Source organism: Triticum urartu, chromosome 3A (genome assembly GCF_056163025.1).
Source record: "Triticum urartu cultivar PI428250 chromosome 3A, HENAU_Tu73, whole genome shotgun sequence".
NCBI classification, from domain to species: Eukaryota; Viridiplantae; Streptophyta; class Magnoliopsida; order Poales; family Poaceae; genus Triticum; species Triticum urartu.
This window is the reverse complement of record NC_141875.1, coordinates 534,128,178-534,154,952: the sequence shown is the minus strand read 5'-3', so window position 1 is coordinate 534,154,952 and position 26,775 is coordinate 534,128,178. Positions and strand designations below refer to the sequence as shown.

The 26,775-nt window shown below is 43.9% G+C and overlaps 2 protein-coding genes and 1 pseudogene across 3 annotated transcripts; all 3 read right to left on the bottom strand.

Moving 5' to 3' along the window:
* Window positions 1-466: 466 nt before the first annotated feature.
* LOC125544886 (DExH-box ATP-dependent RNA helicase DExH6) lies at window positions 467-11,357 on the bottom strand. 2 transcript variants are annotated; one of them, XM_048708668.2, is made up of 15 exons: window positions 10,893-11,355; window positions 9,727-9,817; window positions 9,264-9,573; window positions 9,060-9,134; window positions 8,611-8,655; window positions 8,008-8,098; window positions 7,847-7,905; window positions 6,321-6,473; window positions 5,376-5,428; window positions 5,256-5,289; window positions 4,872-4,961; window positions 3,790-4,788; window positions 3,053-3,611; window positions 1,932-2,431; window positions 467-1,450 (listed from the first exon to the last, which is right to left on the bottom strand). In XM_048708668.2, exons 1-15 carry the CDS (start codon window positions 11,278-11,280, stop codon window positions 1,055-1,057), a joined length of 3,843 nt encoding a protein of 1,280 aa, XP_048564625.2. In that variant the 5' UTR covers window positions 11,281-11,355; the 3' UTR covers window positions 467-1,054. The 2 variants fall into 2 exon arrangements, with proteins under 2 accessions (XP_048564625.2, XP_048564626.2); XM_048708669.2 differs by lacking the exon at window positions 6,321-6,473 and having other exon boundaries at window positions 10,893-11,357.
* A 5,361-nt stretch (window positions 11,358-16,718) lies between these two features.
* On the bottom strand, window positions 16,719-19,340 carry TIN1 (tunicamycin induced protein). Its single transcript, XM_048708671.2, has 3 exons — window positions 19,131-19,340; window positions 18,694-19,029; window positions 16,719-17,599 (listed from the first exon to the last, which is right to left on the bottom strand). The coding sequence occupies exons 1-3, from the start codon at window positions 19,248-19,250 to the stop codon at window positions 16,820-16,822; spliced, it is 1,236 nt and encodes a 411-aa protein (XP_048564628.1). The 5' UTR covers window positions 19,251-19,340; the 3' UTR covers window positions 16,719-16,819.
* A 156-nt stretch (window positions 19,341-19,496) lies between these two features.
* On the bottom strand, window positions 19,497-21,092 carry LOC147980399 (LOB domain-containing protein 3 pseudogene; annotated as a pseudogene).
* Window positions 21,093-26,775: the final 5,683 nt, after the last annotated feature.

The window sequence follows — 26,775 nt, the reverse complement described above, 5'->3', positions numbered from 1 at the left end:
GCCTAATCTGGCCCTGTGACCCACCACGTTTTTTTTGCCTAACCTGGCCCTGTGGACCACCACGTTTATCACTCCAGTCCATCAACAACGTACTGCTATATCCGATCCGATCCATTTGAGGAGTGTGTGCGTGCCACTTGAATCTACGACGCTATCCTACAGATGGTGCAGGGCCAGACGTCGCCATATCCACCACATCACATCGCTACAGTTCAACCATTTAATGCCTGTCTACAATCTAAAAACAGACATGATTTGTTTTCGAAAACAGGCACATGTGAAGAGATTGCATACAAAGGACGTGCTCCCTCTGTAAAGAATTAAACACTTTCAGGGGAGAGGGTGCAGGTACATGATCTCTGGCTGTGTTCAGCAGCCATAGGGATTAATAAAAGAACCCTATAAAACGAGCACAGAACTTCCAAAAATTGATAAAACAAAAATAAATAAATAAAGACAACAGAAATAATCCAGCAACAGGACAGCAAACGACCTAAAAATAAACAAAATTTGTTTGTTTTTGTACTGAACTGCATCAACCTAGTTTTTGAATATTTTTGTAAGGACCGAATAAACCGCACTACGGAGCTCCCAGCTGTTTTGCTCATGTCATGCCAGGAAAACAGAGGATACAGATACGTAATTTCATAGGATAGATATATCAACGCATACTACTAAATCCTAACTGTCACGTACAGTAACTGTTCTCAGCACAAAACCGGGTGCCTGGTTTTTAGCCAAGTCCTAGCAACTCTGAGACACGGATACACCATCAATTGAAATTAGACGGTAGTCCCGGCATGAAAGAGAGCTAGGCAGCAAGGCGAACAGAACAACAAGATGCACTGATCTGCAAAACTGCAGGTCATGAACAGGAACATCTTATGGTCTCCTTGACAGATTAAGGCATTGCCTTTCCACATTCCTTGCTTGCACATTTTGCCTTCGTCCCAACAAACACCGCAAAATCCTCATTAATTCCCAACCATGGCACTTTTCTTGTGAGACCCAAGCATGGGATCCAGTACTGAATTACATGTGAGCCACGGTCAGGTCACCGTGCAGCGTCCCGCTGTCTTTTGAAAGATTGTGATGCTGAACTCCCTGGTCCAGAGCTGTTGCGGCCAGGACGCTGCTGCGACTGATTAAATCTACCAGCGGGGGCCCTCGATGACCTAATATGCCCTGAACCACCCCCTGGATGATTAGATGACTTCTGATGATGAGGTGCATTGGGTGGTATGTCCGATAGCAATGACATAAGGAAACCACCAGGCGGAATAAAACCACCTTTCCTTCCCTCAGCTGATCCGCTAGCATCTGCTGAGCTCTGACCTGAACCATGTTTTGTTGCCAAATTACCAGGCAAGCCATCATACGATAGGATACAAGCAATCGCATACATCGTTGCTCCAAGAGCAGGCAGGAGAACATCCTGTGGATGTTTCACCTGTACAAAAACATCCTTCCGTCAGAAAGAAGACAAAGTAACAAACTTCATCATATGCCTCTTGACAGTTTGACAGGAAGGTGACAACATATGATCCACACGCTCTATCCTAAGTGTGATCATTTGTATAGCTATATACTCCCTCCATCTGAAAATACTTGTCGGAGAAATAGATAAAAAATGGGTGTATCTAGAACTAAAATACATCTAGATACATCCATTTGTCCGACAAGTATTCCCGGATGGAGTATTTCTTAGCAAAGATTCTGCATTACAAGCAAAATGAGACAAGTATTTTAAACAATTGTACAGACCAGAAGAGGGAAAAGCTGTGCAGAATGGATTGAACATAAGTTTGATAATATGCCTGACAGATGATGCATGAAACTTTATGGAACATCAGATGGAAGCCAGAGCAAATTATAGTGCACTGTTCCCAGATTAAATTAGAAAATGTGATAACAAGATAACTGAATCTTACTTTGAAAAGAATAGCAGATGCTAGGCGTTCTCGTAGGCAGTATATCTGAGCAACATCCAGAGCAGTAGCATCAAATCGGAGCCACCGATCAACAACAACTGAAACAGTGTTGTCGGGAGAAGACATGATCTCTTCCTTTTGTTGTCCCAGAGTGCTTTTTCCCGCTTCATCCCCACTGGAACCTTCATCATCCTCATCACTTACATCATCAGGTGGAGCAACAGCTATTTCTGTAGCAAGCAGAAGTAAAGGATATGATCCAACAACTGAACAGTTCTTTACATACATTCCACCATCACCTCGAGTGATTTCATCAAATACCATTAGTGGATTCCCAGAGGATTTATTAAATGACAAGTTAAAGTTGGAAGAATGCGGGTGTAGTCGAACTTTGGCACCACTTGCTGTTTCCACAACTGCCCTTCTAGCATTTTTGCGAGGAGGGAGCAATCGTCCTACCATTGGGTAAGCGCCAGCCACAAGGACAGCACTAATGATACCTACCAAAGTTGCAAGAAAACCGTCAAATTTAAACATAATAAGGCTGCAAAGCAAGATTTGAAAATGAACATAGAAACCAGTGCATGCATTAAAAATAGCTTTACTACAAACGAAAATGTATGTAATGGATTGCTTCTAAACTAGAACAAGATTGATCTGAAATACAAAACAAAATTCTGTAATGAATTAAACCTGTGATTGGCATAAGTAACAACTTTAAACTCAACAGAACCAGGTAACTAAATCACTTATATACAATAGCACTGACTGCGACATTATCTTATTCAAACTAATGTGTAACCATGGTTTGCATGGTGTAACTACCACGATTTAAAAGGATGTGATGCCTATGTTTGAATAATAAAGAAATTTCTGCAAGATTGTAATTCTTCAAAGTACCAACGCATGCAGCTTTCTACTTAAATAGCCACAGAAACCTCCACACATACTTGAGAGAATGGAAGCTTCTCTTAAGTGGTGAATCAAATGACTTGCTGCATATATAAACATATATATCCTTGTACGTATTGCCACTCATATTGCAAAGCAGGAAAAGGACACAAGGGAACCACATTATATGCAGTGTTTCATAACTCCTATTTTCATAAAAACTTGAGTACCTGGAACTTTAGCATTCAAGCTGCAGGCAGATGTATCAGCAGGAAGAAATCCTCTTTGAGCTAGTTCACTGTGAAGCTGTTTCCTCATACTAGACAACATATTCATGGTGTTTGAAGCTACAAAGTACTTTGAACAAAACAAAGCTTCTTGTCCTTTCTCTTTGGCACACGTCCAACAATCAAATGCTGCTACAACAGCAAGCTGGTCACTATATCCACCATATAATGAAGCAAGCTCAACCTTGGCTGCAGCAGCCCTTTTTCTCTCATCCGGAGCCATAGGAAGGACGAAAGGATCTCTATAGTCTGCTGCACATGCCAATGTCAATGCAGGATCAAGGCAGTTCATCAATATACCAAACAGGAGCATCTTGCTTGTGGATGGATGGACCGGGAGAGAACCTAACTTTTCACCCAAATCTGTCAATTGTTCATTTTGAGTTAAAGCACCAAGATCCTGAAGCACAGTAATAGCATTTTTTACAGTCTCTGTAACTGGAGGATCCAAGGTCTTCTTTAAAAAGTCTGCTATTTTAGAGTTTGGATCAAGCAGTTTGACCTGCACCGCAAAAATTGAAACAACAAACAGTTGTCAGTGATAACAAGATAATCTTGTTGGATCAAGCAGTATAAACTGCACCGCATGTCATTGCTGCCAAGTGTAATACTGAGGAGCATTGTGTTTACTTTAAACATTAGGGACAACAGAAGTATTAGCTAGGAGCCTACGACTGTACCTGCAAACACAGCTCTTCAATAGGCATCCTCTTAATTTCAGGAATTTGGAATTCTGGCAACGAGGCTGCTCGAAATCTAGAGTAAAGATGATAGCAAATTCCTGGCTGACAACGACCGGCACGTCCTTCACGCTGTCTTGCATTAGCTCGAGATACCCAAGAAGTATGAAGTGTAGACACATTATTGTATGGATCATAGCTTTTCTCTTTCATCCTCCCACTATCTAGAACAAATACAATATCATCAATTGTTACTGCAGTCTCCGCTATGTTGGTTGAGAGAATAATTTTACGAACCCCTGCCGGTGCACGTTTGAAAACCTTTTTCTGCTCTGAAGATGGTATCATGGAATGAAGTGACAGTACAAGAAATTTTGAAGAATCCCGAAAGGAAGAAGCAAGTAACCTCTCCCGTGTTTGATTTATATCTTCCCAACCAGGAAGGAAGACTAAGATAGCTCCTTCATTGGAGTCAGTACATATTTTTCTAAGCAACCGTTCTATCAGCACAGTATCAATGTGTTCTGGGTTGATAGTGGCCAAGTATTTCTTAAGCAGCTCGTTTTCTTCAGGTAATTTTGCAGGACTACAATCCATATGTTTCTTAATAACTTCATAAGCCTCTACCTGATTCTCTTGCTGTGCCCAATCTAATGCAGATTTTCCATCATGATCCCGTGCAGAACAATCCACACCAAATGATAAAAGCATACAGACATCCCCAAGCTGACCCTTCCTGGCAAAAACCATCAAAGGTGTCACACCAGTCTCTGAATGTTGGTAGTTGAAGATTTCTGGGTTCTGCTCTATAGAAATAAGCTCAATGAGAAGATCAAATTCATCACTGGCTAAAGCCATGCTAATTGCTTCATCCATTGAGCTTTTGTAATCATCGGTTAGCACACTGTCAAGTCCCAGATCATTTGTTTCAGGATTAAGATGATTATCACCTACAGATTGCAGAATAGAAAGCACATCCTCCAAATAGAAAGTTTTGACCTGTCAAAAATGTAGTTGTCAACAAAGCTTTCAGCTAATTAAAGATCTACAGCCACATAATGCAAATGTAGAGTGTTACTAACCGGATAGGTATGGCCTGGGACTCGAATAACCGGGCATCCATTGAAATATTGTGAAAACCGCTCAGCATCAATCGTTGCACTCATGAGCACCTGTTAATTGCATCAGTGAATTCTTGCGACCAAGGGAACATGCCCGGACAAAATTTAGTATTCGAGATATGGCAATGGTGAGTTGGATTTTCTAAAATCTAGTCAATACTTGAGTTGTACTCCCTCCGTCCGAAAAAGCTTGTCCCTCAAATGGATGTATCTAGCCCCAAGTTAGTACTAGATACATCCATTTGAGAGACAAGCTTGGGACAAGCTTTCTCGGACGGAGGGAGTATATAAAATGGACCTACTTTACCAACGAGAATAATAAATTACAAAGAAGATAATTCTTACCAAATGAAGATGAGGATACATCGGCAGCAGATCTCTACACATAATTGGTCAGGAAATATTATTAGAGGATTACAGTGTGATATTTATGCAACATATGCACAAATTTTGTTACAAAAATACCTCAAGATAGCCAGCATGAAATCAGAAAACCTATCCCTTTCATGGATTTCATCCTGGAGAATCAAAGCGAGTATTAATTCAAATGCAATATAGAACAACACAAAGCCCAATATATACATCTAAAATGATTCCAGTGAAGTATTAATCTAATGAAATGGCTAAGTGCAATATGTGCGCAAGCTGCAGTTCTGCAACAATTTTGCAGGTTCGCTATGAACAATAGAAAGTTCGTACAAATTCACATATTACGAAAAGCCAAACACTGACCAAATTATATCTGAAGCTCACAAACAATCTGTTTCATGGTTACTTTGCAAAGAACTTGCCTTGGGCTAACAAGGAGGCCCCATAGAGATACTCCTTTCTTGATAATACCAAAAAATATAATAATATGTGGTACATGTGGACGGGTGTAACTGGAGTACTAGTAAAGAGGTAAAATGTTTTGGAAATAGCAAAATCTTTGGTGAAAAGCGAGTTTTTTGCCACTGCTTTTCCCCCACATGATATCATCATCACCACCAACATCTTATACACTAGAAAATACCTTGGCAATCTGTACAGCTTTACCGTTATGTTCACTCCGTTCACAAATATAAGATGTTTTGGATATTTCAATATGGACAATGTACGGACTAAAATGAGTGAACAAACACATTAAAACGCGTCTATATACATCCAAATCAGAAAAAAGGTGTAACATCTTATACTCCCTACATCCGGAATTACTTGTAGCTTAAACGGATGTATCTAACACTATCTTAGAGCTAGATACATCCGTTTGAGCAACAAGTAATTCCGGACGGAGGGAGTATTTGTGAACAGAGGGAGTATTTACTAACATTAAACCTTTCCTTGCAGCATCGCATAACAAGAACATGTCACACCTCAAATCACAATTGTGTAACCAAGATATTTGAAAGTTTAAGAACAAAATATTATTACCACAATAATGTGTGTTATCCCCATAATTACATCATCAGCTGCGCGTTGCCTATTTGAACTGTTAGTTACTCTGCCTATCAACACCCTCAAGAGAACACCATTTGTGCAGAAAATGATTGACGAATTCTTCCCTCCCTTCGATTCCAAACGTATCTATAATCAAAATACACAATAGAATAAGACCAAAAAGGGGCCCATATCAACATATATTGCATTTTATTAAAAAGAAAAAATGGATGAGATATATATACATTAAAGAGAAGATTTAAAAATTCCCAAGAAAATAACTACTTGAACGAAAAGGAAATGATGTTCACAAAAGCCCCATTGTTTGGTAAAAAATAGAAGGACCTGGACTTATTTGTGGGGTGAAGTTCTCCGACTTGGCAGTTTAGCAATCAAATGGTCCAAGAAAAAATACATCTGATGACCACAAGGGTAAACTTATCTAAATTCATATTTAAAAGGACTTCTAGCAGGGAAGAAGATCCAGTCAGAGAGGAGAAGACGAGGTGGTTGCAGGCGAGGAAAAAGCTCCGGGCAGGGGGAAAGAAGATTTGGGTGGATTGAAAGGGAATCTGTAGACGAGCAAGAAGGTACAGGCGAGGAGCGGTCGTCTCATCTCCTGCTACAGATCTTGGCGGCTGGGACAGGGAGGAAAGAGGAGCACGGGATAGGGACCAGCTGGAGGAGCACTTGTGTAGGGTTTCCTGGAATTGGGCCTTTGTGGGCTCTGAGTGGAGAGTTACATGGGCTCTGAGTGTAGGGTCGTGTAAAGTGACCATGTTATCCTCAAAAGAAAAAAAACAATCTTTCATCTAAAAATGAGGCAACATACGTCCAGTACTAAATAACAATCTTTCATCTGAAATTTACTACTATATCTTTATTACACATTTATTTTTCTAAATACTTATATATCCTGCCGTATCCCCGAATGACTATTTTTGAAAAAAGGCATATCCCGTGTCCCCGTATGCGTATCCCCGTCTTTCCGTCCCCGTGTCCATGCTTCTTAGGCCGGAGGCGAGCGAGGCCATTAGAGGGTCATAGCCAGTCCCAAACATGCCTCTGCCTCTGCCTCTGCCTCCGCGGGAGCGTCCACAACAGGCGAAGCAGATGACGGCGGGGGTCATCGTGGTTCGTCAGGTATGTCAGGTGGGGTGCGCCCAGACCGGCAATTGGCGGGGCTGTGCGATGTGTCTGTTGTGGTGGTAACTGGATCACGTGATGTGTGGGCTACAGTGCGAGGCAGCGATCAGACCGTGCACTGTTTTTTTCCTTCCAAAATCGTGTGCTGGTTTTTCGGTGAGGGAAAAAACGGTGTAACATGAGGAGGGGGTGGGGAGAACGAACAAAGCCAAAATCCATGACCTACAAACACCAACTTCCCTTTAATAGTAGATATGATCAAGTTTAGTCTCAGGGGCAGTCCGAAAACAAACTGGGAGTGCTTTGAAATGGCTACAGTTTAGCAAATTCGATCGACAAATGGATTAAAGTGAAATTCTGAAAAATTAATATACCTTGTACCCAACTGTATCACCAACAGTCTCTCCTCTTTCAACAGAGATTCGTTCGGCAACTGTATAAGACACAGAACATAGCATAATTTACATCAAACCAACAGATAAAGGGCAAAATAATTAGAAGCAATGGCCTATGACATAACTAATAGTAAAATTACCTGACATAGCTGATATCCGCCGCGGTTGAGTACAAATGATCTTACATGATTCACCCTTGCCCCACACATGATCTAAGATATATTGCGGAACCTAAGTAAGAACGGGAAGATAAATGAGATGGAAAAAGAAGGAAAAACACTAACACAAATCACAATCAAGATTTGTTCTCAACGATTCGTATGCACGAAAACAAATTTGACCTTAACCGGTCTTTTAGTATGGAGATGTTATCATGTGAATATGAAGCAAGTCAAACCCAGGAACATGTGAAGCAAGTTTCAATAGACAAAATACATTATCTACGACTAAAGACTGCACTGTATTACATTACGGACATGGATTAGAAGAGACTGTTTTTTAAAGATTATAGGAAACATAACGCATCCTTTGAGTGGCATAAGACCACTCAATTCTACAAAGGGAACTGCAGATATCTAAACTATGAGATACTATTTGCACAAGCACAAAGAGTACATATTGTTGAGACGTGCATAGAACAAGATTGAATTGAAAGAAAATAGGGAATGGACTAGACCAACAAACCAGCAATAATAAGTAGAATTTCCGAATTAAATGCAGGAAAGAATCAGAACAACTTAGACCTGGGTAGTTTTACCGCAGCCTGTTTCTCCAGAAATAAGAACCACCTGATAGGAAATACAAGAGGATCAAATTGCATCACCAGATGCCAGGGGGGATGTCCATTTAGCGAAGTATAGTAATGAATCGATCAAATTAAATAAATAGACAGGAAAATGACAAAATAAATATCCACTACTTTTTGTGACAGTTGTTATTATTACTATATAATAACAGAAGCTGTGGTACAAGACACTGGCAGATTCTCGGCAATTCTGGAGTAAAAATATGTAAATTCTAGACTATCTTGATACTAAACCTGCAGCCGATGGGAAAAGACATAACCAGCAACCAACTTGATCCAAGCATCACACTAAAGCTAGTTTGGAGCAACATCTTTCCAAGTTGAATTATCTCTTTCGACAGTCTTGCATATTTAAGTATGATAAAGCTTTGGCACAAAGAACAATACCTGGTGATTTTCTAGGGTAGAAGAAATGTGATCTTTGAAGGATGCAATCGGAAGTTTGGATCTGTCTTCACCGATCTGTATAAATGTGTGCAACTTTCAGCACCAACTTACAAATACCACATATGCCAGGTACAGGGGAAGAATTCTGGGACTGGCAAAATTAAATGGTGAAAAAAGGAACATATCAAGCCAAGAATATACAACCTTCCTCAACTGTCTAGGATCACTTAATTTCGACGTAAGCATCTTGACCTTCTTTGCTATATCATGTTTCTGCATAGCTGGCCTGGAAAAGGCTGTATCTGTCTTCCATCGAATTTTAGCAGCCTTATCACCAGGATTCTTGACAGCATCACCATTCAATTCAGCATCATCAGGAGGATAGTGTGTAAACAGATCTAACAAAATCTGTCTTGCTTCTTCAGAAAATCCGAGTTTGCTAGGGCCTTCTTCTTTACCAGGCGCCTGTGTGTTTTTAGTTTTGTAAACAGAAAGGCATCGCCGTTCCCCATACCTATAAACACCAGATAAGAAGTAAGTCGATACTGCAAATATAGGTCAGCATGAAGATTGATGAAAGAGAAGACAGATCAAACATAGTTATCGATTAGCACTTCACCGAAAGAAGTCTGCAAAATGCATCCAGTATAGTTAGGAAATAACTCACCCTTTACTCTTTGATATCATGCCCATCTTTTTACACATAGCATGTACTGCAGCCCGCTCTTGATTGGTAAGACTAGGTTCGAATGTGTGCACTACAAATTAAAAATGTGTAGATTTTACTTCTCTGCTCAGAGTATAACACAGAAAAGAATACCATGCATGCTTCAATAAAGGTCAATACAATAAAATAAACAGAAGATACCAGTAGTAGAGGTGGCAAATAATACGACAAGGAGATCCATAACAGAAAATATGGGGGGCCATGATAAAACTGAAATTGGGTCCAGAACATGAAAAGAACATCAAAACACATGGTGGTCATAACACCCCATAGACCACTAAACTTGGCATGGACACCTTGGTGCAGCAATAAGGTAGCGAGCAACGGCTCTACAGGCGATTAAAAGTATCATGAAGACCATTTAAGCTTCTGCAACTACCTTATTGAAAGCATAACCACGACTTGTATATTTACAACCAACTAATATAAGACCCTGTCACCCAGTTAGGCAATTTTGTGTTACCAGTCTAGTGGGCATACAGTTCTTCAACAATAATTTGGAATGTTTCTCAAAAGAAAAGAAAAATGGGACACTGCAAATCAACCAAAAAGCACTAACAAGTTCCTTTTTTGAGTCAGATGATGTCACCGCATGACCTATGGAAGGCTATTTGGTAGTAGAAAACAGACTAACTTATCCAGAAGGAAACTCTAAAACTAGTATTGGTACAAATAGCACATATGGTGGCGAGAAAGAACACTGATTGAGCATTCACCTTCCTTATGACCGATTAACCACACACTCAGGATAGGCATTGTGGCAGCATTAAACTCTAGATGATAAACGTTTACCATACTTGTAAACACACTCGGGACCAGCAGTGAAGCTAGAAACACTGGTTGCATTGCCATCAAGTACACCACAAAGCTAGCAAAATAAGTCAAAGCTACCCAAAATAACGGCTGCGGAATTAGATTGGCGATACTATGATAAGATGAGCAGCCCTCAATCCTAAGCTCGAAGGCTTGAAACCCTAGCTCCCACTGCCCACGGAGCGTGCCGTATCCGCAGCACAACGGAATCGCACCAAAAACGACGAGAGAGCACGCTGGGCGCCTACGGAAACGGGAACATCCAATGTGATAGGAAGGCGAATGGCGCGAACCTTGGGCGTCGGAGGCGCGGAAGTCCTCGAGCACCGTGGTGATGCGTACGGTCGTCTCCTCGCTCATGGCGGCCAGGGCGGCCTTCGTGAGGGCGTCGGCGTTCGCCTTGGCCCCCTTGGGCCCCTTGGGCCCCTTTCGCCCCATCCCGTCGTCGCGGAGAGGGGGCGGGGGCGGGGGCGGCGCGGCGGCGGCGGCGTTCGGGGCGGCGCGGCGGCCGGTTCGGGTCCCGCTGTGGAGGCTTCCCGCTGCGGTCGCTTTGCCCTTTGTGTGCTGCTGCGGTGGACCGGGCGGAAACCTTCTAGGGCAACGTGGTGGTGGCGGTGCGATCTGTGGGAGGAGCGGGCGGTGGTGCGGGGAGAGGTTTGGATGGACCGATATGCGGGCCATGCTTGTCGGTGAGAACCGGGCCGCGGTGGGTAGAGGCGTGAAGCGGGCCACGTGCCGGGTTGTTCAAAGGCTTTCAAGCAGCCATTGCTGCCAGGCCCCGACTGCTACGTTTTCATGGAAGCGGTGCAGATCTTTACAAGCAACTGCCAGAGTGCCGGTACATCCCCTCAGAGAAAAAAAAACAGCTGCGAGTAAACACGAGAATATTCGCATGGAACCTGTGCCGTGTGACCGCCGAGTGAGTTCAACTTCCTCCGTTCGGTTTATAAATCCCTCACCAATTTTAAGTCAAATTTCAATCTCAAGATTGACTAATAAATTATGAGTTACTCCCTTCATTTCAAAATAATTGAATTGCTAGCATTGTCCTATGTCAAACTTTATTAAGTTTGACCAAGCCTATAAGAAAATTTATTAACATCTATAAACCAATTACTTAGTAGATTCATTATGAAATGTTTTTTATACTCCCTCTAATCATTTTTATAAGGCTTTGTAGATGTTTCAGACAGTGTGCAAAAACAACTCAATTTCACTTGTCTATAATGACTTATAAAAGTGAACGGAGGGAGTATTATATATATATATATATATATATATATACATATATATATATATACTAGCAAAAGAGCCCGTACGTTGCAACGGGGTATGCATAATCTAGTCACTGATACTTAACTACGGAGCAAACACCGGTCTTCGAGCCCCCTCCTCTTGTGTCGAGCATGGATGTCGCTGAGTTGAGCCATTATAACATAATAAGGCGGTGACTTAAAACTGTTATCTTCCTGAGAAGTGGGAGGACGAATCCTGCTCGTGGCTAGAATTTCCTCCTTTTAATACGTCCATATATACATGTTAAATTGTTAATGTCAATAATCTCACACTTGCAATGAATCAGTATATAATTGCATATATCATGAATAGTCTAGAGGTTTGGAGGGGTTCTAGAATAATATGTTTCCCTAGAGAAGGAGAAACCTCTAGACTATTCGTGTTTTGGCGGTTGGTTGGGCATAATACATCTCAGTCTCAATCTCAACCTTAGATTTCAGATCAGACGGTACATATAGCCCGAAGGCAGGCACACCATCATCACCAACTCGCATTTTTATAGGAGTATATATATATTCGATATCACAGATCTTGATGTTGATTTCTCTATAGATTTGATCATCAAATTTTAAAGCGTTTGACTTAGAAAACTCCTACTATAACTTCAATTATTTTGGAACTGAGGGAGTATATGCCACTAATGATATAATTGTTGCGGCACACAGCTCATATTTTGTTGGTCAGAATTTTTTATCAACTTTAGGCTCAATTTTGACAGAGCTAATAAATCATGATGGAGGGAGTAAGAGACGATATATGCAATAATACAGTGACTGCGTGAGGCGAAGCGACCATTACAGTGGACATCACTCATCACTGATGACGACCCTGCCCATCGAGGCACATACCAATAACGAGGACGTCATCGGCCCATCCTCGCCACCTGGACTTATGGTCTCCTTTTTGGCTCAGAGTCAATGTATAAGGCTGGTTGTAATAGGGAGTATCATATAGTAATATCATGCATATGATACTAGTGTAAGATATTACCTTCCTAATGCATAGTATCATATATTAGTATCATGTAGTACTTTATTTATTGTCATGCATGACACAAAGTAGCATAGCATTTATTATGATATGATATCATAATATGATACTCCACCATTTCTTTCTTCATTTAATGATATGACACCTCATCAGACTAGTCACAGTGGGGAGTAACTTAGAGTAGTAACATGCATATGTTACTACCTTCACAGTGGGTAGTAATATGTGTATTGTGTTATACATCACTTCATTTATTAGACTATAGATGTTGGGGAACGTAGCAGAAATTCAAAATTTTCTTACGTGTCACCAAGATCTATCTATGGAGAAACTAGCAACGAGGGGAAGGAGAGTGCATCTACATACCCTTGTAGATCGCTAAGCGGAAGCGTTCAAGAGAACGGGGTTGAAGGAGTCGTACTCGTCGTGATCCAAATCACCGGAGATCCTATTGCCGAACGGACGGCACCTCCGCGTTCAACACACGTACAGCCCGACGACGTCTCCCATGCCTTGATCCAGCAAGGAGAGAGGGAGAGGTTGAGGAAGACTCCATCCAGCAGCAGCACAACGGCGTGGTGGTGGTGGAGGAGCGTGGTACTCCAGCAGGGCTTCGCCAAGCACCGCAAGAGACGAGGAGGGAGAGGGGTAGGGCTGCGCCAAGAAGGAGAGGAACTCGTGTGTCTTTGGGCAGCCCAAACCTCAAGTATATATAGGGGGAGGGGAGGGGCTGCGCCCCCACCTAGGGTTCCCTCCCTAGGGATGGCGGCAGCCCCCAGACCCATCTGGGTGGCGGCCAGGTGGAGGGGAGAGGGAGGCGCACCAGGTATGGGCCCTAAGGCCCATCTGCCCTTAGGGTTTGCCCCCCTCCTCCCCTTAGGCGCCTTGGGCCCTTGTGGGGGGGCGCACCAGCCCACCCGGGGCTGGTCCCCTCCCACACTTGGCCCATGCAACCCTCCGGGGCTTGTGGCCCCACTTGGTGGACCCCCGGGACCCTCCCGGTGGTCCCGGTACGTTACCGATAAAACCCAAAACTTTTCCGGTGACCAAAACAGGACTTTCCATATATAAATCTTTACCTCCGGACCATTCTGGAACTCCTCGTGACGTCCGGGATCTCATCCGGGACTCCGAACAACATTCGATAACCACATACAAACTTCCTTTATAACCCTAGCGTCATCGAACCTTAAGTGTGTAGACCCTACGGGTTCGGGAACCATGCAGACATGACCAAGACGTTCTCCGGTCAATAACCAACAGCTGGATCTGGATACCCATGTTGGTTCCCACATGTTCCACGATGATCTCATCGGATGAACCACGATGCCGAGGATTCGATCAATCCCGTATACAATTCCCTTTGTCTAGCGGTATTGTACTTGCCCGAGATTCGATCGTCGGTATCCCGATACCTTGTTCAATCTCGTTACCGGCAAGTCTCTTTACTCGTTCCGTAACACATCATCCCGTGATCAACTCCTTGATCACATTGTGCACATTATGATGATGTCCTACCGAGTGGGCCCAGAGATACCTCTCCGTCACACGGAGTGACAAATCTCAGTCTCGATTCGTGCCAACCCAACAGATACTTTCGGAGATACCTGTAGTGTACCTTTATAGCCACCCAGTTACGTTGTGACGTTTGGCACACCCAAAGTATTCCTACGGTATCCGGGAGTTGCACAATCTCATGGTCTAAGGAAATGATACTTGACATTAGAAAAGCTTTAGCATACGAACTACACGATCTTTGTGCTAGGCTTAGGATTGGGTCTTGTCCATCACATCATTCTCCCAATGATGTGATCCCGTTATCAACGACATCCAATGTCCATGGTCAGGAAACCGTATTTTATCACCTAGCTTCACCTCTGTTCCAGTTATGCAAGTGCACTACGAATAACTTCACGGTTTATCAATTACTAATCCAACATTTTTTTATCATGCACCACACACTTGTGAATATAATTTTTGAATTGTCAATATGGTGTCACCAAACAAACATGAAGAAACTATGCGCTGACCATGGAATGCCTACAAGTCCTCCACAAAATCATCTATGAGTTGCTCATGGGAAGCAAGGTCTTCGATCTCTTATCACACTTGAACAAATCTTGCGATCGAGTCTTTATTCCTACAAATTGCCCGCCTCCCCATGCCCTCACACCCACGGACCACCGCTTAACCAAGCCTATCCTTAATGATCATGTTGTGCATGATCACAGGTATGTCATGCATAATAGCAAGAATAGCAGATTGGTCTTTGCAACACCCCAAATGCACACCCCATATCTTTCCTATTACCTCACAAAATGACCTCTCTTGTTACCTTGAGGGTCCGATATTGGCTTAAATATTTGTGGCTCATGCTGGATATACCCCATCTACTGGATAATATCCCAACTTGTACTTGCAATGACTGGCTTCAAACTCCAGTAATGGTGCCTCTCCAAGGGCGAACCTCGAGAAGAGAGGTGGTTGATGCATCGTATTGATGCCACTTCAAGAATCACACATGCCAATCCGCTGTTTTAATCATCCTTGGCCTCAAGGATAATGGCAAGACCATGGACATGTCCGTTGAATTGCCCATGACAAGCCAAAGAACGTAGTTGGAAGCATGAACAAGCAGGGAGACATTCGGTCTAACACATATAGTGTAAAAATATATATCATCTCTAATAGGCGGCATCAATGCTCCTTACATAAGCAAGCGAAAGTTAGAGAATGATGATGCATGGTCTTATACCTCTCAGCATTGACTCGTGCATGGTTGCGACAGCGACCCTACCAAGAGGCAGTGAGGCTCTAGTAGATAGATGGGGCTGGTACGGACGACGATGTGGCTTTTCATAATGATGGCACGGGAGTTGTGGGGGTTGTCTTACGTAACAATTCTAGTGAAGCGATTGCGGGTGCTGCTGAACCTATACACCATGTGTTGGATGCTGGATCGGCAGAGCCTTTAGCCATGCTCAAAGGATTTGAGCTACTGGAAAGACTAGGATGCTTGGGAGCGGCGGTGGAATCAGACTGTTTGGACTTGATTAATGCATGCACTGGAGTCATTGAATTATTTGGTCCTTCCTCAGTTATACTGGCGAAAATCTTCGCAAAGGCACAACACATTGCTGGAATATCCTTTCAGCATTGCAAGCGGGATGCAAATTTAGTTACGCACAACTTAGCAAAACATTCGTACAAGTTGAAGTCTTTTATTTTTTGGGATGATGTCCCTCCTAGTTTCTTATTTCCATTTTTGATTCATGATGCAACTTTGTTGGCTTCGAAATTGCCGAATAGGCATTCCCTCTCAAAGAAAAAAAAGGCCATACACGAGAGATAAAAATCAATCACCTTGAAGCTCTATCAGAAATCCAATTTGGCTCTAAGGAGCATATGCTCTGCGCGTTAAAAATGTTTTTTTTGAAAATGTCAAATAAATAAATGGATGGATGTGTCATCACACACAAATGCTATATCTGCAAATTCTTAGCATTTTGAAATGTGCAAAAAAAAAGTCAAACGCCAAATATCACCTTCAAATGTTAACTTAATTTTGTTTATTCACCGATTCACATGAAAACTGTCAAGCACCTTTGTTGCACTGACATGAAACATTTACCAAAACTCAGAATTTTTATAATTTATTTACTATTTGTTTTGAATTGACTGTTCATCAAGGTTCCCAGAGCCAAAATGCCATCCCATGCTCTAAGCGCTTTTGCTTTGCTTTGAGATGTGTACTGTGTACATACAATTTGCTTATTGCTGCACTTCACTGTAAGGCCTCCTTGCTCACGCCCGTAATTTACAAAGCTAGCCAGTACAACACAAGTTCCATGTTAACTCATAAATCAGTATTTTTTGCCACATCCATCCCAAGTAGAGCTTTGGAAATAAAAAAAGCTTCCAGCCCCTCCCAGTCTCACAAAGTGAAATAAACCGGTGGGGGGTTTACGACCTCCATCTTCGATCTAGACACGTTTCCGGTGAGCATGCTCTCGGACATGGCCTCGTCCACCTGGAAAGGCTGCACCTGGGCGATCCTCTCCGGGATCGCCTGGCCACGCTCCACGCGAGCAAGAACTTCATAGTGCGCTCTCAACTTGTTGGGCTTTGTTTTCCACTCGGGCAAGTTAGACCAGTTCACCTCTCCATCAGCAATCCGCTTCTCCACCGTGAATCCCATTTTGACATATGTTTGCGCCGACGCCCGTGCATTCACCAACTTGAACGTGCCCTTCTCACCCGCCTTCTTACCGAGAACCTTGGCCAGTAGTTCTTCAAGCCCCTGCAGGCTGCCATCCGATGCATTCAATGACAAAAAGGGCCACAATCCGGGGCTAGGTGATTCATCCTCATCGTCTGTGACGGCAGGGATGGCACGCGAGGAGAGCTCCACTTGACCTGGGGCCAACCTTTTGAGCTTGAGCTTGTCATTCGGAGACATGGAAGGGGTTGATGATAAGGAGGTTGGACCCTCGATCCGGAGGGACATCAGGGGTTTCTGATTAGACCGAGCCGCACCGCGTAGGGCTCGAGCAATGGAAAGCAAGCTAGACAGGCGGCCCTTGTATGTGGTGCGGTTGAGAGGAAGTGGTAGTTCGAGGGGCAAACGGAGGCTCACCGCCCTAGCACCTTTCACTGTTACCACCGCACCATCAGCAAGAACAACTTTCTTCAGGGTTCCAGCTTCCACATCATGCTGTACAGAAACAGATATTAGCATTTCATATGCGATATGATGAAATTTCATGTCTACATGTATAGTATAATTCAATAAACACGAATATTTGTCCACTGGCTGCATCACAATGGTTGGCATGTATGTGAATGCCATGTTGTATCTTTCGTCAGATGAAAATGTGCCCGCACACACACAACAAGAAAGTAAATGAACGTTATTTTTTCAAGGCTTTGAGATGAATTCCAGAGTGTATTGCAGGTAGGTACAAACAAACACATCCTCACGGTGAGTGAGATCTATCTAAAATCACCAGTGCAAGGAATCCACAATGTCCAACTCCCTGATGTCAACCAATAATTTCACTATTGCCTATTCAGATACGAGCTTTCATCATCGTAATAAAAGTTTGCAGCAACAGTGATACAACTTCTAAACACATAAGAGCACTTCCATTCATTATGCGGACATATTCAGAAGTCAGCCAGCCATTTCAGCTGGCACTATCAACATGTGATGACTGAAGATGGTCTCTGCTTCTGCTTATTTCTTGAAGTGACATAAGAAACCTGACTAAGTGCTCTACAATATCTAGCCCATGACAGTAGCCACATTTGATGTTCAGAGACAAAAGATGTGTTTTTGGTCCTTGGCAGTGTTACCAATTCTGTTGATACTGTAGGGGGGATGCAATTTAAGCTCAGTCTAATCTTGTATATATTCTTCTTTTGTGTGCAGGTGAGACCGTAGTTACGTTTTGATGTTTTGAGCCCAATTATTTTACAATATTGAATATTCTATCCCAAGTTAGATCCCCACATTAATGTATAAGATGAAGAATGATGACAATATCTGTCAGTAGTAGCACACCTTTCCCCTGTCACTAACTCCTAACCTCGTCCAGTCCCCATCTTGACGTCCTCCAAGATTAAACAAAGATAACTAAGGTGAGCATGCCTGACCCTTTTTTTTAAAAAAACTTCTCCTTCTCTGGGATTTCAGGCACAGGCAGAGGCAAGGAAACCATATCAACAACCCACAACTCTCAAGTCTCAACTCTCAACCAACCTTAAGACAAGCGACACAGCAAAAATAAACAAATCATCTGATCTTACCGGCAAAGCGAGCCTGACGTCGTCGCCGTCCTGGATCCAGAGCTCCATGGGCCCGGCGAGCTGGAAGGGCGGCAGCGTGGGGTCGAAGCTCCCCCGCCCGATCTCGGCGAGCGCCGTGTCGTCGGCGTCGGCCTGGGACCGGAAGATGGGCAGGTCGACGAAGTCCCAGCGGTTGACGTCCTCGAGCAGCCGCACCGGCACGGCCTTCCTCCCGACCTCCATGTCGAACTCGTACGCCACCGCGTGCCCCACCAGCGCGTCCCTCACGTCGAACCCGGACACCTTGAGCTCCTCCGACTGGAGCCCCAGCCCCTTCACGATCGCCTCCCTCAGGTCCTGCAGCGCGGATCCGACAACCGCGTTGCCCATCAGCTCCAATCAGGCCGTGATCGATCAAGCCGTGGCACGAGAGGTTAAGGGAGGGAGGGGGGACTCACGGAGATGGCCTTGGGGACGGGGGGCTTGGGCGCCGCGTCGAGGCCGCGCGACGAGCCGATCGCGAGGAGCAGCGCCAGGGGCAGCGCGAGGAACCGCCATCGGGCTCGAGCGGCGGCCATCGCTGCTCCTCGTCTCCCCTATCAATTCGACCGGAATACTTGCTGCTCCTTCGGCGAGGAAGAGGGGGAGAAAAGAAACGGAACTCTCTGGAGGAAGGGGACGCAGCTCGGGCGGTATGTATAGTTGCGGGCCCGCGTAGGGCTGCGTCTACGTGGAATTTTCCAGAGGGCGGGCCCGTTCTGGATTGGCCGGTTAATGGCGTGGAGGTACGTGTCGAGGACCAATCACAGACGGCATCGCAGGATTGCGCGGACGAGCGGTTGGATTTCGAAGCGGCCCCGGTACGTGCCTACATTTTTTTCGAAGTAATAGCACCCGAGGTACCTTAACTTGCATAAAATGTGATGATTCAGTCTTAAATTTGCAAAACTTAACTTCACCATACCTCAACTTGCATCTTATGTGATGATTTAGTCCCAGTCTAATCACAACTCGACAATTGACAGCTAGGTGGCTGGACCTGTCAGCGCATGCACTTTTGCAGAAACCCCTGCCTTTTTCCCTATTCAACCCGTATTCTCTCCAACTGAATTAATTCTGACGGAACGAATTCACCTCGCGTCCGCCTCTGTTCCCCTCATGCTCACCTGCCCTCCTCAGCTCCAGCTCCATCTCCACGCCGACAGCAAGCTCGCTGCCGCCGTCCAGCTTCAGCTCCGGCGTCATGGTCTCCTGGTCGGACGGTTCGTTCTCCACATCGACATCCTGAGCAAGGTGACGATGGTGGGCGACGTGACGCCACTGGGCGTGCTCACCAGCGTCTCCAAGGTGAAGCCCGCGCAGTTCTGGCCGTTGCAGCCGTGCCCCCCGCGCGCCTCCGCTTCCTTCTGAACGCTCCAATAAGTGATCTCTCTCCTCTCTCTGAATCACAAGTAGATACGAGGTCCTAGCTGCTCGAGTGGTCGAGGATGAACCAGTGATCAGAACCTGGAGCTTGTCGTCCAGCCTTCAGTAGGACCAGAACCTGGAGCACTCCAGCTCCAGCTCCATCACGCCGGACTGGTCGACCGCCATGTGATGATCCGGCGTGGCCATGGTCGGCGACGACATGGAGGACGGCGAGCCGCTGGCGCTGCTTCCACCGCCGCCGTTGCGGCGTGCCGTGCCGCCGTAGGCGTTGACCATCCTGAGCCTGACCATCTCGGCCTGCGCCAGCGCGAGCTGGGTCTGCAGCGACTCCACCTGTCGCTGCAGCGACGTGATGGCGCCGACGCAGCCGTAGATGGGGTCGCGCACGCGCGCGTTCACCTCGTACACCAGGCTGCTCACCGCGTCGCCCCGGTGCTCCGCTGGAATCTCCTGCAGGTTGCACGCACACATACATCATGCTTTGTTTCAGACGGAAGAAGAAGAAAAAAAGTGGTTTCCTACCTAGTAATAGTTACTGTACTACACATGAACGATATGACTCTAATAAGTTGAGAAAGATGATGCTTGCAACATGTTTGGTGCGGCCGAAAGTTTCTGAATTTTCTGTTGAGGTGGGAGGCATGTGCAGTGGTCGTCTGAAGATGGCTGCTGCAGAGAGAGAGAGAGAGAGCAAAGCCGTACAATAACCACTGATTGACTGACTGTTGGGATGGATTATCACCACATGGGAGGGAGAAGATTTCATTTGGAGATACAGCCAAGCCTTTTTTCGATTTAGTAAGATCCTAGGGAGCATGTCTATGGGAACATTACTGATGAAAGCACGGGAAAATTACGCTATTAACTCCAATGTATTTTTCTCTATTAACTCCAATGTATTTTTTTAAGATGCAATAGGAAAATTACGCTGCGTGACATGCATCATATTCCCGTGTTTTCTTCCTACGCCCGCCATTTTTATTTACTCCCCATATTAGGTTTGTCTAAATTCAAACTTTATATACTTTCAACAAGTTTGTGGAAAAATATATTAACATATATACCTTCAAATATATATATCATTGAACCTAAAAAAATATATCATTGGATTAATCATTAGACATATTTTCGCATCACATAAATGTGTTACTTTCAACTTGGTCAAATTTGATAAAGTTTGACTTCAGTGAAAGCTAATACGTGAAGTTAATAAAAATGGAGGGAGTAATTTTTTGATCGAACGATTCGGTAATGAAGTTGTTTACACGGAAGTTGGTTGCGTATGCTCGAGATCTAGCCTTCCCAGACTTAGCATCAATGCATGGCGTGCACGTACGTACATTTCCTCGGCGATCGAAATTACGCGGTCATCATACCGGAGTACTCCAGCTATAGCTAGCTAGCTAGCTTGTGTTGGCGCGCGCACTCGAGCCGTCAGTGGTCAGCGTGAATGCATGCATGCAAGAATGATTTGCTCCGCCCACCACGGCAAAGACAGTTTTGATTGATCAATGCCATGGCAAATTCAGGTGGAGGTGAGTGCGGGTTGATTAAAGAAAACGGCAGAGGGTTTTGTGCAAAAATGCGTACGCTGACCGGTCCAGCCACCTGGTTGCCAATTGGCGAGCTGTGATTGGCCTGGGACTAAATCATCACATGAGATGCAGGTTGGGGTATGATGGAGTCAAGTTTTGCAAGTTTGGGACTGAATCATCACATTCTGTGCAAGTTATGATCTAGACGGGGGTCTCGGGAAGACTGGAAACGAATCGATGACCTGATTGATCGGGAGTAGGCCCTGTTCGGGTGAGAATTTGGGAGACGCTCGGGCTATCAAACTAGGCCGACAAGCCCAAAACCATGCAAACCCAAGAAACTAGGCTACCAGCAAATATAACCAGACCCAAATTGGGGGCCCCTGAAACTTGGGGGCCCTCTGCCGTCGCACTGTTCGCACATGGCCTTGGATGGCCCTGTCGGTCAAACCGCATACAACATACGTTGTTCCCTTTGTCATCGGTATGTTACTTGCCCGTGATTCGATCATCGGTATCTCAATACCTAGTTCAATCTCGTTACCAGCAAGTCTCTTTACTCGTACCGTAATACATCATCCTGCAACTAACTCATTAGTTAAATTGCTTGCAAGGCTTATAGTGATGTGCATTACCGAGAGGACCCAGAGATACCTCTTCGACAATCGGAGTGACAAATCCTAATCTCGATCTATGCCAACCCAACAAGTACCTTCGGAGACACCTGTAGAGTACCTTTATAATCACCTAGTTACGCTGTGACGTTTGGTAGCACACAAAGTGTTCCTCCGGTACTCGGGAGTTGCATAATCCCATAGTCATAGGAACATGTATAAGTCATGAATAAAGCAATAGCAACAAACTAAACGATCATCGTGCTAAGCTAACGGATGGGTCAAGTCAATCACATCATTCTCTAATGATGTGATCCCGTTAATCAAATGACAACTCATGTCTATGGTTTAGGAAACATAACCATCATTGATTCAACAAGCTAGTCAAGTAGAGGCAAACTAGTGACACTCTGTTTGTCTATGTATTCATACATGTACTAAGTTTCCGGTTAATACAATTCTAGCATGAATAATAAACATTTATCATGATAAGGAAATATAAATAACAACTTTATTATTGCCTCTAGGGCATATTCCCTTCAGTCTCCCACTTGCACTAGAGTCAATAATCTAGATTACACAGTAATGTTTCTAACACCCATGGAGTCTTGGTGCTGACATGTTTTTCTCGTGAGAGAGGCTTAGTCAACGGGTCTGCAACATTCAGATCCGTATGTATCTTGCAAATCTCTATGTCTCTCTCCTTGACTTGGTCACGAATGGAATTGAAGCGTCTCTTGATGTGTTTGGTTCTCTTGTGAAATCTGGATTCCTTTGCCAAGGCAATTGCACCAGTATTGTCAGACAACATTTTCATTGGACCCGATGCACTAGGTATGACACCTAGATCGGATATGAACTCCTTCATCTAGACTCCTTCATTTGCTGCTTCCGAAGTAGCTATGTACTCCGCTTCACACGTAGATCCCGCCACGACTCTTTGTTTAGAACTACACCAACTGACAGCTCCACCGTTCAATAAAAACACGTATCTGGTTTGTGACTTAGAGTCATCCGGATCAGTGTCAAAGCTTGCATCGACGTAACCATTTACGATGAGCTCTTTGTCACCTCCATAAACGAGAAACATATCCTTAGTCCTTTTCAGGTATTTCAGGATGTTCTTGACCGCTGTCCAGTGATCCACTCCTGGATTACTTTGGTACGTCCCTGCTAAACTAATAGCAAGGCACACATCAGGTCTGGTATACAACATTTCATACATGATAGAGCCGATGGCAGAAGCATAGGGAACATCTTTCATTTTCTCTCTATCTTCTGCAGTGGTCGGGCATTGAGTCTGACTCAACTTCATATCTTGTAACACAGGCAAGAACCCTTTTTTGCTTGATCCATTTTGAACTTCTTTAAAACTTTATCAAGGTATGTGCTTTGTGAAAGTCCAATTAGGCATCTTGATCTATATCTATAGATCTTGATGCCCAATATATAAGCAGCTTCACCGAGGTCTTTCATTGAAAAACTCTTATTCAAGTATCCTTTTATGCTATCCAGAAATTCTATATCATTTTCAATCAACAATATGTCATCCACATATAATATTAGAAATGCTACAGAGCTCCCACTCACTTTCTTGTAAATACAGGCTTCTCCAAAAGTCTGTATAAAACCATATGCTTTGATCACACTATCAAAATATTTATTCCAACTCCGAGATGCTTGCACCAGTCCATAGATGGATCGTTGGAGCTTGCATACTTTGTTAGCATCCTTTGGATCGATAAAACCTTCAGGTTGCATCATATACAACTCTTCTTCCAGAAATCCATTCATGAACGCAGTCTTTACATCCATTTGCCAAATTTCATAATCATAAAATGCGGCAATTGCTAACATGATTCGGACAGACTTAAGCATCGCTACGGGTGAGAAAGTCTCATCGTATTCAACTCCTTGAACTTGTCAAAAACATTTCACAACAAGTCGAGCTTTGTAGACAGTAACATTACCGTCAGCGTCAGTCTTCTTCTTGAAGATCCATTTATTCTCGATGGCTTGCCGATTATCAGGCAAGTCAACCAAATCCACACTTTGTTCTCATACATGGATCCCATCTCAGATTTCATGGCCTCAAGCCATTTTGTGGAATCTAGGCTCATCATCGCTTCCTCATAGTTCGTAGGTTCGCCATGGTCTAGTAACATGACCTCCAGAACAGGATTACCGTACCACTCTGGTGCAGATCTTACTCTGGTTGACCTACGAGGTTCAGTAGTAGCTTGATCTGAAGTCACATGATCATCATCATTAGCTTCCTCACTAATTGGTGTAGGAGTCACAAGAACAAATTTATGTGATGAACTACTTTCCAATAAGGGAGCAGGCACAGTTACCTCATCAAGTTCTACTTTACTCCCACTCACTTCTTTCGAGAGAAACTCCTTCCCTAGAAAGGATCCATTCTTAGCAACAAATGTCTTGCCTTCTGATACGTCCATTTTGCATCATGCTTTTATATTGATATTTATTGCATTATGGGCTGTTATTACACATTATGTCACAATACTTATGCCTATTCTCTCTTATTTTACTAGGTTTACATAAAGAGGGAGAATGCCGGCAGCTGGGATTCTGGACTGGAAAAGGAGCAAATATTAGAGACCTATTCCGCATAGCTCCAAAAGTCCTGAAACTTCACGGAAGATGTTTTCCAAATATATAAAAAATACTGAGAGCAAGAACTTCACCAGGGGGCCACACCCTGCCCACGAGGGTGGGGGGCGCGCCCCCTACCTCATGGGCCCCCTGGTGGCCCTCCGATGGCCATCTTCTGCTATATGAAGTCTTTCGGTGGGAAAAAAACCATAAGCCATGTTCTCAGATGAAACTCCGCCGCCACGAGGCGGAACCTTGGCGGAACCAATCTAGGGCTCCGACAGAGCTGTTCTGCCAGGGAAACTTCCCTCTGGGAGGGGGAAATCATCGCCATCGTCATCACCAACGCTCCTCTCATCGGGAGAGGGCAATCTCCATCAACATCTTCATCAGCACCATCTCCTCTCAAAACCCTAGTTCATCTCTTGTATCCAATTCTTGTCTTCAAGTCTGGGATTGGTACCTGTGGGTTGCTAGTAGTGTTAATTACTCCTTGTAGTTGATGCTAGTTGGTTTATTTGGTGGAAGATCATATGTTCAGATCCTATATGCATATTAATACCCCTCTGATTCTGAACATGTTTATGCTTTGTGAGTAGTTACGTTTGTTCCTGAGAACATGGGAGAAGTCTTGCTATTAGTAGTCATGTGAATTTGGTATTCGTTCGATATTTTGATGAGATGTATGTTGTCTCTCCTCTAGTGGTGTTATGTGAACGTCGACGACATGACACTTCACCATTATTTGGGCCTAGAGGAAAGCATTGGGGAGTAATAAGTAGATGATGGGTTGCTAGAGTGACAGAAGCTTAAACCCTAGTTTATGCGTTGCTTCGTAAGGGGCTGATTTGGATCCATATGTTTCATGCTATGGTTAGGTTTACCTTAATAATTTTGTTGTAGTTGCGGATGCTTGCAATAGAGGTTAATCATAAGTGGGATGCTTGTCCAAGTAAGGACAGTACCCAAGCACCGGTCCACCCACATATCAGATTATCAAAGTACCGAACGCGAATCACATGAGCGTGATGAAAACTAGCTTGACGATATTCCCATGTGTCCTCAGGAGCGCTTTTCTCTATATAAGAGTTTGTCCAGGCTTGTCCTTTGCTACTAAAAGGATTGGGCCACCTTGCTGCACTTTATTTACTTTTGTTACTTGTTGCTCGTTACAAATTATCCTATCACAAAACTATCTGTTACCACTTATTTTAGTACTTGCAGAGAATACCTTGCTGGAAACCGCTTATCATTTCCTTCTGCTCCTCGTTGGGTTCGACACTCTTACTTATCGAAAGGACTATGATAGATCCCCTATACTTGTGGGTCATCAAGACTCTTTTCTGGCGCCGTTGCCAGGGAGTGAAGCGCCTTTGGTAGGTGGAATTTGGTAAGGAAAAATTTATATAGTGTGCTGAAATTTACTGTCACTTGTTACGATGGAAAGTAATCCTCTGAGGGGCTTGTTCGGGGTATCTTCACCCCGACCAGTAGAGCAAAGAGTTGCTCCTCAACCTACTGAACCTACTGAAAATGAAAATGTCTGCTTTGAAATTCCTTCAAGTATGATAGAAATACTGCTAGCTATTCCTTTTTTAGGAGATGGAACAAAGCATCCTGATGAGCATCTAATATATGTGGATGAAGTTTGTGGATTATTTAAGCTTGCAGGTGTACCCAGAGATGTTGTTAAGAAGAAGGCCTTCCCTTTATCTTTGAAGGGAGATGCATCGACATGGTATAGGCTATGTGATGATATGGGGTCTTGGAATTACAAACGATTGAAATTGGAATTTCATCAGAAGTTTTACCATATGCATCTTGTTCATCGTGATCACAATTATATATATAATTTTTGGCCTCGGGAAGGAGAAAGCATCACTCAAGCTTGGGGGAGGCTTAAATCAATG

What these genes read in the sequence shown, in the direction of transcription:
- LOC125544886 (XM_048708668.2), bottom strand. Translation starts at nt 11,280, where the DNA reads ATGGCCCGCATATCGGTCCATCCAAACCTCTCCCCGCACCACCGCCCG. An exon ending in CTACCCTAGAAAATCACCAG is followed by an intron (nt 8,656 to 9,059) that starts GTATTGTTCTTT and finishes ATTTCCTATCAG; the next exon opens with GTGGTTCTTATTTCTGGAGA. An exon ending in TTCATGCTGGCTATCTTGAG is followed by an intron (nt 5,290 to 5,375) that starts GTATTTTTGTAA and finishes AATTATGTGTAG; the next exon opens with AGATCTGCTGCCGATGTATC.
- TIN1 (XM_048708671.2), bottom strand. Translation starts at nt 19,250, where the DNA reads ATGGCCGCCGCTCGAGCCCGATGGCGGTTCCTCGCGCTGCCCCTGGCG. An exon ending in CCGTCCCCAAGGCCATCTCC is followed by an intron (nt 19,030 to 19,130) that starts GTGAGTCCCCCC and finishes TCCGCGCTGCAG; the next exon opens with GACCTGAGGGAGGCGATCGT. An exon ending in ACGTCAGGCTCGCTTTGCCG is followed by an intron (nt 17,600 to 18,693) that starts GTAAGATCAGAT and finishes GTTTCTGTACAG; the next exon opens with CATGATGTGGAAGCTGGAAC.